This window comes from Myxocyprinus asiaticus, chromosome 35 (assembly GCF_019703515.2).
Source record: "Myxocyprinus asiaticus isolate MX2 ecotype Aquarium Trade chromosome 35, UBuf_Myxa_2, whole genome shotgun sequence".
Lineage (NCBI taxonomy): Eukaryota > Metazoa > Chordata > Actinopteri > Cypriniformes > Catostomidae > Myxocyprinus > Myxocyprinus asiaticus.
The window spans coordinates 39209726-39225764 of NC_059378.1; the positions used below are offsets into that span (position 1 = coordinate 39209726).

Sequence of the window (16039 nt, forward strand, 5' to 3'; positions counted from 1 at the left end):
GTGTGTGTTGTGTTTCAGTGATGCATTATATTTATTTGTAAGTTTTTTTTGTATTATTTTTTTATTTTTTATTTTACAATATTCTCAAAATCACTTTTAAAAGTGCTAAAAATAGATTCATATTATTATTATAAATAATAATAACAACAATATAATAACAACAACAACACAACACAACACATTTTGTACACATAATTTAAAAATTTAAATTGAGTGTCATTAATTAATTTATACTTTTGTTTTAGTGAATGTGTTTAGATGCATTATATTTTTTTACAAATATTATTATTACAAAAATGTTACTCTCTAAATGGCCTTGAAACAAAGTTGTTTATTATTATTATTATTATTATTATTATTATTACTATTATTATTAATATTATGGGTAGTCTAGAGGGAAGTCTAAAATAGTAATAAAAAAATCGTATTTATACTTGTGTTATTAATAAATGTGTTGCGTTTCAGCAATGCATTATATTTTTTTAAGCTATATTTTTGTATTTTCTATTACTCTCTAAAGCACTGTGTGAAGCTACTTTTAAAGGCGGTAGTTGAAAATAGATTATTATTATTATTATTATTATTATTATTATTATTATTATTATTATTACTATTAATATTATGGGTAGTCTAGAGGGAAGTCTAAAATAGTAATAAAAAAATCGTATTTATACTTGTGTTATTAATAAATGTGTTGCGTTTCAGCAATGCATTATATTTTTTTAAGCTATATTTTTGTATTTTCTATTACACTCTAAAGCACTGTGTGAAGCTACTTTTAAAGGCGGTAGTTGAAAATAGATTATTATTATTATTATTATTATTATTATTATTATTATTATTAAAAATAATAATAAAAATAATATTTTGCTCAAATATTTTACACATAACTTTAAACTTTTTACTGTTTTCACTAAAGTTTCTTGAGAAGGTACTTTTAAAAGCACTATTTAAAAAAAGTCGTATTTATTATATTGGGTAGTTCAGAGGGAAGTCTAAAATAGTACTTAGGGATGCAATTAAACTTTATTAATTTATTTATACTTCTGTTTTTAATAAATGTGTTATATTTGTTAGTTATTATATTAATTATTATTTTGTTAGTTATTATATTTGTAATTATATAAAAGTTTCTTTTAAAGGTGCTATTTAAAAATAGATGATGATGATGATAATGATTATTATTATAAATAATAATAATTTTCTATAGCACAAATGGCATTCTTTTTTAAAATATTTTATAAATGACCGAACGTAAACTTGAGTTCATTGTATCTGTCATTAAATCATATGGCACATTGTATATTTTCTACAAATCCCCATTGCTAATCTTACTGTGAGAACAGCAAAATCCTCATGCCCTCAGCTATTCTCCATGATTCCTGAGGCTGACCTTTCAACTAGATGGTGGAAAAAAAATCCAACCTGTCTAGTGAAGTGTTTAATTAAAAGCCTACAGACCGATGACAATTATGACAAGCCTATTGTTCCATTTTTCTCTGCTCTCTGATTGGCTGGCTGCAGATACTCTCTGGTATAAAAGTAGGATAGACTGAAGGTCTTGTGTGGAGTTTGATTTTTACCACTAAAAAAAGAACCAGAGGGATCTAAGAGGATCTAACTACCAACAACTTCATCAGCTGTAGCATCAGATATTTAAACTCCAAAAACTCAAAATCAGCATTAATCATGCCTGCCTACACGGACATCGCCCCTCAGGACAACATCCACTTTGCCAGGTAAGAAGGCTCCGAAATATTCAATACTTACCACATCACAACGTTAATTGATGTGGATTTTATTTGATTTGTACTCAGAGTAACACTCACATTGTTCTCTTGTATTACAGGTGCAAACTGTACAGCTTGGAGAGGAAATGTTTCAGCAAAGTGGAAAAACTCAAGTCCACTTTTGAAGACCATCTCCATCATGGTATCCCTTCATCTGACATTGTGGAGAAGACAGTGTCTTTCTTCAGTTTGAAAAGGGCCTTACTCTTCCACAATGGCTACTCAAAGTGTTCTCGTGAAATTCTGCGTCTTTCGCCAAATCCAGAACAGGACATGACCCCGTTGTTCTAAAGGAAATGTCCATCACAGACTGGCCTGGCAATGGCAGGGTTAACAAGTCAAGCACTTGATGTGATCTTATGTTTAAGCACATCTACCTCAGAGGAAAACAGCACTTTGTTTGTTCTCTCTGGAATTTGTTCCCTAAAGGACTTTGATGAGATGTTATTGCAGAGATTGCAATGTCAAGACTCTCTAAAAGCGCAGCTGTGCATCAACTTGTGGAAACCACCAAGTTGAAGATGCATTTTATGCATTTAGTTATAAAATTGTACTGTATTTTTTCTCTTGAAGAGAAGTGTACTTACTGTCCTTAGAACCGTTTGACCATGCTCTCTTTTGGAGGACATGCAGTCTTAAAAGTAAAACACTTTATTTCATTTTTAAAGATACAGTGTATCATTTGGATTACTTTTCTGAGTGTGATGATTGTTTTTTCAAATCAATTGTGTTTGAAGCTCTCATATTTTGTCTATAAAATAAATGTGATTTTAAATGCATTCATGTGTGTGGTTTTATATTTGAAATATTGAGGTGCACCAACATTTCTTTTTTAAATTATAGAATTAAGAACTGTACACTTTTAAACAAATGCTTCAAAAGCAGAAAACAAAATAGTGTAAGTAAACAAACTAAACAAGCTTGAAAAAAAACCTCTAAACTGCTTATTTTTTTAACAGAATACAAATTTCCTGTTTTTTTTTTTTTATTATTATTCTTGTTTTAGTATTATTACAGTGCCAGTATTAGCTATAATGATGGATATAAAACTAACTTAAAGTTTAACTAAGTTAAAGGTCATATTGTTGTGCTACCACTTACATATTAATCACAATTAATATATATAATATAAATTATATAACATTATATAATATATACAATTTATATAATCTTCAATTTGGATTAACGTTTAAAGTTTAATAATAATAATAATAGTAATAATAATACTGCGCGTTGTGACCGCATTACCACATCAGTTGTGCATTATTTTTCAACAATTCAATGGTCTGTTGTCAATTATTCCTTACTTTATATATATATATCTAACACATGCAATAGTCAACTCACAAGCTCTGCAGTATTAACTAATGCCCAACAGTAGTGATGCGTCCTGGGCACATGATGGACAGATGCATGAAAGGATGAACTGCAATTTTAAGAGGACACAGGTTTATTGTCCATTCACTGAGTTGAGTGTGGGAAAAACCCTTGATAAAAAGCTGCAACTTTAATGGGCAATTTTAAAGAGCATTAACAATTTGTTGAAAGTATTTTATGTTTTTAACATGGTAAACATAAAAGAATAGGGTAAAGGCGTATTATGCACTGACATGATGTGTAAGGTAACAGCTTTAAGGTTTGGTGTCAAGAGAGGTCATAGCTACAAATCTATGCTTAGAATATCTCAAAAATGATATAGCTTAATATAATCTTTTTATATGTGCTGTACTGGTCAATTCACATAAATGTAATTTTTCAAAATGCTTATGTACTTGTGGAATATACAAGGAAACATTATGAATAAAGCAGAGCATCAGCCAGTCAAGATGTTTCCTTCCAGATGGTTGGTGACGTCAGATAGATGACAGAGTCTTCAGCCGTCACTAATGCTTCATTCAGGACTCTGGATGGCTTTTGTGCTCCATTGATGTGAACACAGAGACTCAGTGTGGGAACCTCATCTAAGATCTCGACTCACACTGACCAGCAACAATAAACACACATCTGGAGTCTGAGACAATAAAGACAATGATATCTGAATTACAGTACACAACTCTAAAGCTTTAGCTATAAATATATTCATTGGTACACCTTGAAAAACACATTTTATGACTCATTTTAAGTGCTGTTGATGCTCTACAATGTCTGAAACTATTTATTGTCTGACTGATGCAAGACTCAAATGAACGGCCGTTCCACACGTGTGTACAGTGTTGACTAGCGTGTGCTGGTTGAGTGACATTAATGTGAACATCAGGCCGCAGATCTGTTCTCTCTACAGAGTCAACACTTTCCCAGATTCACATAGTGATTCCCTCTCCATCACCTGCTCCCCTGAGACACTGGCTTTGTGCCCCTGATAGAGGATCATTGAGCATGTGGCGGCCACACATTCCTCATTGTCTGTTGGAGCTCTTCCATTGGCTACAAACTGTGAGAAACTCCAACAAACTCAAGCCTCACACATTCATATGGAGATTTGGGAGTATAAATAGAGGAGCTGCAGCCAGTGCAAATCAGATTCACTCAGAGATACAGACATGACACCTACAATCATCTCAAAGGAGCATCTCCCTCTCAACAACAAGGTACATTCACATTACAGCAACATTACTGCAGCAGCTTTCATGTCTCATCTTCAAACGTATTGCTTTTTGAAGGCAAGTTTACTCAACGTGTTTTGTTGTTGTTTTCAGTCGAGAAAGCCAATAGTGGAGAAGATGCGCAGAGAACGTATCAACAGCAGCATTGAGCAGCTCAAGTGTCTTCTGGCTCCAGAGTTTCTCAACCAGCAGTCTGATTCCAAGCTGGAGAAAGCAGATATCCTGGAGATGACAGTCAGTTTCCTCTGAAACTAGCAGTTGCATGCACAGTATCCAGTCCAAGCTCCTCCAGAGAGCATCAGTGAGATGCATGTAATCTAACAGAACTTCTTCCTGTAGTTACAGACTCAGTCTCATGTGAGACGAAAGAGAGAGACTGTTCCTGCATCATCTGGACTCCACAGTCTAATTCAACCTATTCCTTCCCCTGGAGGCAACCAAAGGCTGCAAGATTTCAAGGAGCAACAAGCCAAGTCTATATTAGACACAAAAGGATCTGGACCACTTTGGTTCACAAAATTTCTCTCTGATATCCAGAGACTATTAAATTGATCCGGTTTTATCATACACATCTATTAGATGTCACTGACAATATTACTGGAAATTAAATTCTTGCTTTTGCAATTTTTGGGTATTGTTGAATATATTTTTATGCACCTTCCATGAAGGTAATCGCATTTTATTATGAGACTGTAAATCTCGTATTTGATGTAAAATCTTTACTTTATTTAAAGCACAGATATCCCACATTGGGATTGAGTTCTGAATATTTGATCAATGTGATAAATGCTTCGATGTCCTTATAGGACATGTGATCATATCATAAGATCATGTTATTGTTTCTTCCATTTTCTGCTATACAATGCAGTTAACTCACTTCTGTTGAGGGTACTACTTGAGAATGTTCATGTTGTGCATGATATTTTGTCCTTTAGAAGAATATATTAACTGTTAAGTACTTTAACATTAAAGCATTAACAGTTTCTGTTGAAACCAGTGATGTGCTTTAAAGTGACCCCTTAAATATTCATGTGGAGATGAAAATGTTAATAATTTTACTTGCCAATAATGCTGTGGTGAATGTTACATAACTTTTGTAAAGTTTAATGTTTTTGATGTGTACTCTAGCTTGCATCTGATGTGTTTTAGAGGTCTCTTCATGCAAATGTTGTGATATGTAATCACCTCTTTATTTGCATTCATAACTAAATGACATCAAGTCATCACAAAACAGGAAAATAAAAAAATAAAAAAACAGTAAAATATTTGTTGTGGCATTCGGTTCGGTCTTGGAATTCAGGTTTTCTTCAACTCTAGAGCGGAATAACAATTAAGGAAATTATTAAGATTTAAATATGATGTGAAAATGAGTAAATCTAACAATAAGGTGCTTTGTATTGAAATGATCGCAATATAAATTTATTTGACTTACTCTTAGTATCACCCCTAAACTGAGACAAAAGCAAATGAAAGAATTCAGCTATCTAAACCCACACAATTGACTTTGATTTGGAAGAAGCTCTTCATGGAATTATCACCCTTATTTATGGAATTATCACTGTGGATTAGCTGTACAGTGGGAATTAAAAAGTTGGAGGAGAGAAAAGTAATTTTTAATTCCAGATTGAAGTTTGATATCAAGTTAACCACATTCTTATCCCTCAACACAAGTTTCTGCTTTTTGAGGAGATTATCAAAATAGATAAAGTCAGATTAGAAATAGAATGATTAGATTCGCTCATATTGGTGAAATTATGGCAAATAAATCCTGAGCTATTGAAAAATGACATAATGCAATACCTAAAAGTAAGTTTAATATTAAATCTTGATCAAAATCCCTTTAATAGGTAGTTAAAAAATAATAGAACTGACAGAAAAATATATTTTTCTGAGATTTCTCAAAGAAATATTAACACATTATTTATTAAATGGCATCATAAACAACATGATGTGAAATTGCACTTAAATTCTTGGTGAATTTTGATTTTATCATTTAAAAAAATGCAGATAACAAACAGGTACTTCAAAAAAAAATCACTTTGCAGGTGCATCAGGTGTCTAATTGTTTCAAACTGCTTGTTTAGGGAACAAAATGACGTCCAGTTTGATCAATTTAGGACAGTGTACATTTGGAGACATGTGTCTGCTGTTTGTTTCAGTTAGACACGCGTCTATTGTTGTGTAATTAAAATCAGTGAATGAACAGAGTGTGAGAACCAGAGAAAAACTCACTCACAGACCCTCAGAGACAATAAAACCCAACTAAAAGTCCAGGGGTCAGAGGTCAACGTGAATGAGCTGGATTTATAATATATATTCACTTAAAGTCAATAAAATAAAATAACTGAATCAGAAATGATTTAGACATTTTTTATTAAATGTATTTAAAAATATTTAATTTAAACACTAAAAAGTAAACGTTCATCATCATGCTTGTGAGAATCTGTCTTGAATTCATCTTCATTATCATGTGAATAGACACACTTCTATTGTTGTGTATATCTGTGACTGGTCAGAATGTGGGAAAACTCTAGAGAACAGAGTCACAGTTCCAGTGTCATTAGCATCCTAAACCCCCAACACATCCTCAATATTTGACAAACACACAAGGGAGTTGACACACTTATAGATATTTCGATATACCTGATGTTGATAGGTAAACATTGATGTAGAAGCCTCCTCAACTGGAACAGAATCTTAAAACTATCACACGATTAAAATCTAATATAAATGTATTTGTCACCATGCATCATGTACTTTTAAATCTGTATTATACAGAAACAAATCTTTTGCATCAGGAACTTAAGAGAGTCAATTCCCAAACATGTTTTATCAGCCAAAAATGTAAATTAAACAATATGTACTGCATTACAAAGTGTTGTGTTTTCCATATTCAATAGTTGAGGTCAATAACAGGCAGAACAATTTCCAACAAAAAAAAAAAAAAATGAAATGAAAAGAAAATGATCAAAAAAGTGTTTAATAACTTTATGACTTTTGCACCAAGTCAGATGTTTCCCTCCAGATGGTTGGTGACGTCAGATAGATGACAGAGTCTTCAGCCGTCACTAATGCTTCATTCAGGACTCTGGATGGCTTTTGTGCTCCATTGATGTGAACACAGAGACTCAGTGTGGGAACCTCATCTAAGATCTCGACTCACACTGACCAGCAACAATAAACACACATCTGGAGTCTGAGACAATAGAGACAATGGTATCTGAATTACAGTACACAACTCTAAAGCTTTAGCTATAAATATATTCTTTGGCACACCTTGAAAAACACATTTTATGACTCATTTTAAGTGCTGTTGATGCTCTACAATGTCTGAAACTATTTATTGTCTGACTGATGCAAGACTCAAATGAACGGCCGTTCCACACGTGTGTACAGTGTTGACTAGCGTGTGCTGGTTGAGTGACATTACAGGGTCAACACTTTCCCAGATTCACACAGTGATTCCCTCTCCATCACCTGCTCCCCTGAGACACTGGCTTTGTGCCCCTGATAGAGGATCATTGAGCATGTGGCGGCCACACATTCCTCATTGTCTGTTGGAGCTCTTCCATTGGCTACAAACTGTGAGAAACTCCAACAAACTCAAGCCTCACACATTCATATGGAGATTTGGGAGTATAAATAGAGGAGCTGCAGCCAGTGCAAATCAGATTCACTCAGAGATACAGACATGACACCTACAATCATCTCAAAGGAGCATCTCCCTCTCAACAACAAGGTACATTCACATTACAGCAACATTACTGCAGCAGCTTTCATGTCTCATCTTCAAACGTATTGCTTTTTGAAGGCAAGTTTACTCAACGTGTTTTGTTGTTGTTTTCAGTCGAGAAAGCCAATAGTGGAGAAGATGCGCAGAGAACGTATCAACAGCAGCATTGAGCAGCTCAAGTGTCTTCTGGCTCCAGAGTTTCTCAACCAGCAGTCTGATTCCAAGCTGGAGAAAGCAGATATCCTGGAGATGACAGTCAGTTTCCTGAGACACCAGCAGCCTGTTCTAGACTCCAGTTCACATGCTGTCAATCAAGGCTTCTCCAGGTGTGTCCATGAGATTGTGCACTTCCTGTCCAAAGATGAGATGAAGACACAGAGCCAGAGAAGACTGCTGAAACACTTCCAGAACCTGCAGACATCATGTGAGCAGAACAGGAGGGAAAGTGTCCTGACTCAGCTGATCTCCTCAGACCAGAACACCTTCAGTAAAGAGATGAATGTCAACAAGAGCATCATCTGGAGACCTTGGTAGACCTTCACAAACTGGAGCTCAGCTCGACTTAAAGTAGATGACCACATTGGTCAGAAATATTCATCAGTAAAGCTGTCATGCTAGACATTCATTGTGACATGATGTATATGTCTTAAATTCAGCTTTTAAAAAGCTTTTCTTTCAAGTGTGAAAGATTGTTTCTCTAATCTAAGCAATATGTTGCTCATCCTTTGTTTTAAAAAGTGTGTCCAGCATCCAATATTTGGAAAAACACTTTTGGTTGAATTTTTTCCAATCATATTTAGATTTATTTAACCCCAAATGGGCTTGTATTTTTGTTTCTGAGGAAATGCTGCAGATTGTATTGTTCATGATCTGAAATTGTAGAGATTAGAAAGATCTTACACTAAAGGCTTGTAAAGGCTGCTAAATTATTAAAAAATTCTACTGTGCTGTCTCTACACACTATGTTGAGTTATTAAACTGCCTTTTAGTAGGGCATTTGCCTATCTAGGCGCTGTGAAAACCTTTTCACTTTGTATGTGAAAAAAAGTTTCCTTCTGTGAAGGCATTTAATAACGTCACAAGGGCCATTGAATGTATTTCAATCAGTCATGGCGAAATAAAACAATCAAAAAAACATTCTGTGGTTTTGTCTGTTCATTTAGAGAATTCTCACACTAGTTTAGTACATATCGATTAAGTTTTCACAAGTCTTAATTATTCCTGGGGCTTGTTTATTCGGCCTTTTATACGGCAAAGCTCCTGTTTTGTTTTTGTAACACTTTGTTTCACTTTATAGACTTCTTCTGTTAACCCAGAAGAGTTAAACTTAAGGTATATTGTTAAAAATATATTGTTGTTACGTATCTCATTTAATTTTTCTTTGCCTATTTCTATGCTAAAAGAAAAACATTGTTGTCTTCCTCAAGTTGTTTGCAGATTTTGCGCCTAAGGCACATACATACGCCACTTACTGTTGGCTGTGAGAACAACATGGGTGATCTACTAATTAGACCATTGTGTGCAGTGAGGTGCACAAGACCTTAGCAGGGACAGGGGCGGAAGGATAAAAAGGGCACTGATTTTTTTTTTTTTTTTTTTTCATGTTTCATGGTATTTTTTAAACTACAGGGTCCTTGAATAACTTATAACATGTGAATAAGGGCAGCCGGTGGAGTTTCTGGTGCCCCCCTAGGATATGATGGTGCCCTCCTTGGGAGTTGGTGTCCTACGCAGACTGTGTAATATGTGTATAGGTAGCTGCGGTACTGTGGTAGCCTAAAGGTATTTTTCTGAAAGTGATTAGTCTAATGGCTTATTAGTTTCGACAAAACCAAACTGGCTTTGGCTGAACCAGACAGCTCCTTCAGTTTATGTCAATATTCTATAAAAGACTAATTGAATTTATATCACTGAATGCAATGCGACCGCTCCCATTATAATGAATAAATCTGTCTACACTAGTGGTACGCGATGTCAGAAATGTGGTAGCAATCGAGTATTATTCTTTTGATGAATTTACAGCACAATAACTGGAGTGGACTTTACGGCACTTCACGGAGGTAACGGCACTTTGATGTTCAAAACGGCATTTTTTAATTCCTTGAAGGGCACTCCTGTGGGAGGGGACGCCACTCGAAAGCTCGTTCAAAACGAAAGTCAGAAAATGAATCTTTTCTTGAAGGGCTCTTCCACTAGACTGTTAGCGAAGGGCAAGGTTGGGAGGGTTACTATTGAAATTTATTCCACTACAGATTACAGAATACATGCTGTAAAATGTAATTTGTAATGTATTCCATTAGATTACTCAAGGTCAGTAATGTAATGTTGTTTCTAACACAAGAGAAATCAAACTGATCTTGTTTTAAGGATTTTTAGATATTTTTACAGGAAAACAATACAAAAATTATCAAGAATATGATTTTTGCCCTAATATCAAAGGTCTTACTAGAAAAAAAGAAATTATGATCCAAAGTGAATTTTCTTGATAAAAAAATATGATCGTGTCTGGTAACGTGCATGTGAAATGTCTAGAAATAGCATTTTAGCTTAGCGTAAAGCTGACAATTTACACAAGGTTTATTTCTATTTCTTCTGCTCCAAACTTACTTCAAATGTACTTCTCTGTCTGCTCGTATGAATGTAACACATCATAAGAAAGTGTTTCACCGCTGTTCAAATGCACTTTGAATCACATCATTTATATGTATAAATGTTTTCCATCTGAAAGGACTAAATATTAAATGAAACAAATGACAATACAATGTAAAGTAATCTCTTCAGTAATCAAAATACTTTTTGAATGTAACTGTATTGTAATTACCAATGATTTAAATTGTAACTGTAGTGGAATACAGTTACTTATATTTTGTATTTTAAATACGTAATCCCGCTACATGTAATCCGTTACTCCCCAAACCTGGCGAAGGGCACATTCATGCAGTAATGCCATGCTTACTTCAGAGTACCCATTTCAAGGGCTCTGTGCTTCGGAGTGAGTAGGGCATAGGGAGGATCACTTATGATTGGAAACTGTCCCATGATCTGCTGTAGCACGCGCTCTTAAATGCACCTCCGCTTAATTTTCTTTAATACGTCGTGATTTACAAAGAAATCTCATATTAACACATTACTGTTATTGTGAGATTATTACGATATTTTAATTTTGTTTTATTTAACTATTTTTATTTAATTATTAAAATTTCTCCCCTTTTTCTGGTCGAGCAAATGGGAACCTTTAGATCTGTGAATGAAAGGGGCTTGTGCCCCTGCTGCCCCCGTTCTTTGCACGTCAGTGATTGTGAATATCTTGTGTAACCGACTCTGGTTCCAACTGAGAAAAATATGGGTGTGTGCTGCGGTTATAAAGATGATGCTTAGCATTGTTTACCAACCAGAGTGACTTTGTAATTACCACTCTCAATTACTGGCAGCTGTTTCAGTTTTGAAGCCAGGTTTTACAAGTAATTTGGGTAGGGAGAGGGAATGTTGTGTGAGGAGTAGTGGACGGAGAAGGGGGAAGTTTGATTACGACTTTTTCCTGGTCCTCTATTTAAATGTATTATATTATATTATATTATATTACATATCAATGTTTTCAATTCAAAACCTAATTACACCTGAAAATAAACTAAGTTTGAGGGTTTGTAAAAAGAAATATAAATGAAAGAAATAAAGCAAAAGCGGGACATCCCAAATAATAAAAATTCTGAAATTGGTTTATTTTTTTAGTTAGGGTCGTTCTTGAACTACGAGGAAGAAAAATGGACATAATGGGTCACTGTTTGGGGACATTTTTGTAATATGTGCTGGAATGTTCCAGATCTGCATTTCTCCATATCATACCTTCTTGTTTTCATGGACAGTGAGTGGACTGGCCAAATTATATCCAACACTCTAGTATATCATGGTGTATGAACTGTGTGAACTGCTCTTTTACAACAATCAACAATATAGTAAACTATACTTTGAAATGTTTATTGTAATATAATACTTACTGTTCCACATATAAAATAGTAGCCAGTATGCAGCATATAAAGTATGCAGCATATAGGAAGTATGCAGCATATAAAGTATGCACCATATAGGAAGTATGCAGCATATAAAGTATGCAGCATATAGGAAATATGCAGAATATAAAGTATGCAGCATATAGGAAGTATACAGCATATAGGAAGTATGCAGCATATAAAGTATGCAGCATATAAAGTATGCAGCATATAGGAAATATGCAGCATATAAAGTATGCAGCATATAGGAAGTATACAGCATATAGGAAGTATGCAGCATATAAAGTATGCAGCATATAAAGTATGCAGCATATAGGAAATATGCAGCATATAAAGTATGCAGCATATAGGAAGTATGCAGCATATAGGAAGTATGCAGCATATAAAGTATGCAGCATATAGGAAATATGCAGAATATAAAGTATGCAGCATATAGGAAGTATACAGCATATAGGAAGTATGCAGCATATAAAGTATGCAGCATATAAAGTATGCAGCATATAGGAAGTATACAGCATATAGGAAGTATGCAGCATATAAAGTATGCAGCATATAAAGTATGCAGCATATAGGAAATATGCAGCATATAAAGTATGCAGCATATAGGAAGTATACAGCATATAGGAAGTATGCAGCATATAAAGTATGCAGCATATAAAGTATGCAGCATATAGGAAGTATGCAGCATATAAAGTATGCAGCATATAGGAAGTGTGCAGTAATAAGTACGCTAGTATTCCATTCTGAACATTCTGTAGCCTAAGTGAAAAACTATCTTTTTAATTCTAGGTATCCTTACATTTTCAATAAATGTCTGTCCCTCTTTTTAATGCAAAGGAGAATAATATATTTATTGTTCATTGTTAGTTCATGATACCTAAAGCATTAACAAATTGTATTTTATATTATTGTAAAGCGTTACAATTTTTTACATTTTTGAGACTGAGTTTGTCTTCTTAACTCTTCATTGACATGAGCAAGAACAAGGCTGTTATGGTTTCAGATTTTTAAAATACTGAGTTTTATTGATGTTTAGGCATGCTAATGTGACTGATGTGACTCAGTGTACCAGAGTGTTCCCACACTGAACAAAAGACATGTGCCTATTTAAATGCTAATGAACGTATGATCCTATCATGAAAATTCCCCTGTGAGGCTGTTGAATGCTTGTCACCCAGTAACCAGATAAACACTACTGACTAAAGGTTAATGCATATGTACTAATATACATGTATGGTGAAATAAATGTGGTGGTTGTTTTTCAGGTGACAGCAACTGGAGATTGAACAGAAGTTTAATGTAGAGCATGGAATAGCCTTCATCTCTCAAAAGTCCAATAAACTGTTGAATTTCTAGAGAGATTTGACCAAAAACCCAAATCTGACTTGCAAGTGTAAAGTGACTTGTAAGAAATACAAGTGTACTTCAGCTCAATACTCAATACTTCAGCAACTGTAAAAAGACACTGTACTATGACGTCCATACTTCATTAAGTAGCACAACCGTTTTCATCTATTCTGCTAATAAATAAACGATTCTTGAGAACAAAATTAGCACATTTCTTAGGGATTACATGACATATACACTATATTGCCAAAAGTATTCGCTCATCTGCCTTTAGACGCATATGAACTTAAGTGACATCCCATTCTTAATCCATAGGGTTTAATATGACGTCGGCCCACCCTTTGCAGCTATAACAGCTTCAACTCTTCTGGGAAGGCTTTCCACAAGGTTTAGGAGTGTGTTTATGGGAATTTTTGACCATTCTTCCAGAAGCGCATTTGTGAGGTCAGACACTGATGTTGGACAAGTAGGCCTGGCTCGCAGTCTTCGCTCTAATTCATCCCAAAGGTGCTCTATCGGGTTGAGGTCAGAACTCTGTGCAGGCCAGTCAAGTTCTTCCACACCAAACTCGCTCATCCATGTCTTTATGGACCTTGCTTTGTGCACTGGTGCGCAGTCATGTTGGAACAGGAAGGGGCCATCCCCAAACTGTTCCCACAAAGTTGGGAGCATGGAACTGTCCAAAATCTCTTGGTATGCTGAAGCATTCAGAGTTCCTTTCACTGGAACTAAGGGGCCAAGCCCAGCTCCTGAAAAACAACCCCACACCATAATCCCCCCTCCACCAAACTTCACAGTTGGCACAATGCAGTCAGACAAGTACCGTTCTCCTGGCAACCGCCAAACCCAGACTCGTCCATCAGATTGCCAGATGGAGAAGCGTGATTCGTCACTCCAGAGAACGCGTCTCCACTGCTCTAGAGTCCAGTGGCGGCGTGCTTTACACCACTGCATCCGATGCTTTGCATTGCACTTGGTGATGTATGGCTTGGATGCAGCTGCTCGGCCATGGAAACCCATTCCATGAAGCTCTCTACGCACTGTTCTTGAGCTAATCTGAAGGCCACATGAACTTTGGAGGTCTGTAGCAATTGACTTTGCAGAAAGTTGGCGACCTCTGCGCACTATGCGCCTCAGCATCCGCTGATCCCGCTCTGTCATTTTACGTGGCCTACCACTTTGTGGCTGAGTTGCTGTCATTCCCAATCGCTTCCACTTTGTTATAATACCACTGACAGTTGACTGTGGAATATTTAGTAGTGAGGAAATTTCATGACTGTACTTGTTGCACAGGTGGCATCCTATCACAGTACCACGCTGGAATTCACTGAGCTCCTGAGAGCGGCCCATTCTTTCACAAATGTTTGTAGAAGCAGTCTGCATGCCTAGGTGCTTCATTTTATACACCTGGGGCCATGGAAGTGATTGGAACACCTGAATTCAATTATTTGGATGGGTGAGCGAATACTTTTGGCAATATAGTGTATCTTCTTCGAAGAGTGGAGTAATGAATGCTGAAAATGGGGCTTTAATATCAAAGGTACACTCAAAAAAAAAAAAAAAAGGATTTTTAAGTTACGTTTACTAAATACAAATGAACTGAAGCAACACAATTCTAAAACATTCTGTCACAATTTAATTTCATTGCGTACTATCCAATACATTTGTTAACACTTGCTCACCTGGCTTGAACTAATGAACTAACAATTAATAAAATAAATTAAGTTGGACCAACATAAGAAAATTAATTAAATTAAACATTAGTCTGCCATTTAGTTTGACGAACCTAAAAAGTTGAGTTAAAACTACTATAGTGCATTGATTTGGCCTAATCCAACTAAATTATGTTGGCTGAATGATATTGATTTACAGCAATCTGAATGAAAGAAATTCAACTGCTTGTAAGAATTCAATTTTATACACTAATGGTAATCAGTCCCTCCAGGATTTTGCTGTCTTGCGATCGCAAGAATTCTTGCAAATTTAACCAATCTCCGCTTTATTGGTGGTAGCTTGCAATTTTTGGTAAATCTCGCAAATTTTCCACAAAAAATGTAAATCAGAGGGAATCCCATCACTTTCCTTCATGTTTGACAGCGGCAAAACAAATGCTTGAAAAGCCTGAAGCAGTCGCAACATATCCAATTGCACAGCTGCCACTGGATCATCTCCATAGTAACAGTGTAAGTGTCTCCTCCACATTTTGTGTTCACTATCACAATCCTTCTAAACTTTCGTGGGACCGCAGACAGCACACATACATCACAGCTAGTGTTTAATCATCACCCTGCAAAAAGTCCTGCAAATGAGACACAAAAACACGCATTTATACAAAGTGGTTATACTTAAAAAACTTGTAGTGTAGTAAAATAAGATAAAGTAAAATAAGAGTAGAATTTGTAGCTACAAATCTGAAAATGGCAATTTACGCTGAACACTTATATGCTGACAAAAATGGCAATTTTCAGATATGTTACATATTTTTAAAACACTTGTGGAATTTAAACTTGTACATAAATGCTCAAATATATATAAACTCTAATTGTATTTGTTTGTATA

At 35.2% G+C, this 16039-nt stretch overlaps 3 protein-coding genes across 3 annotated transcripts in view; all 3 read left to right on the forward strand.

The window, feature by feature from the left end:
* aldh4a1 (aldehyde dehydrogenase 4 family, member A1) overlaps positions 1 to 16039 on the forward strand; it is a 398306-nt gene that overhangs the window by 56102 nt on the left and 326165 nt on the right. The gene's annotated exons all lie outside the window — the stretch shown is intronic.
* On the forward strand, positions 4330 to 5635 carry LOC127426064 (transcription factor HES-5-like). The gene is made up of 3 exons (XM_051672540.1): positions 4330 to 4378; positions 4487 to 4627; positions 4733 to 5635. The coding sequence occupies exons 1-3, from the start codon at positions 4331 to 4333 to the stop codon at positions 4943 to 4945; spliced, it is 402 nt and encodes a 133-aa protein (XP_051528500.1). The 5' UTR covers position 4330; the 3' UTR covers positions 4946 to 5635.
* LOC127426058 (transcription factor HES-5-like) lies at positions 8084 to 9229 on the forward strand. The gene is made up of 2 exons (XM_051672532.1): positions 8084 to 8132; positions 8241 to 9229. The coding sequence occupies exons 1-2, from the start codon at positions 8085 to 8087 to the stop codon at positions 8658 to 8660; spliced, it is 468 nt and encodes a 155-aa protein (XP_051528492.1). The 5' UTR covers position 8084; the 3' UTR covers positions 8661 to 9229.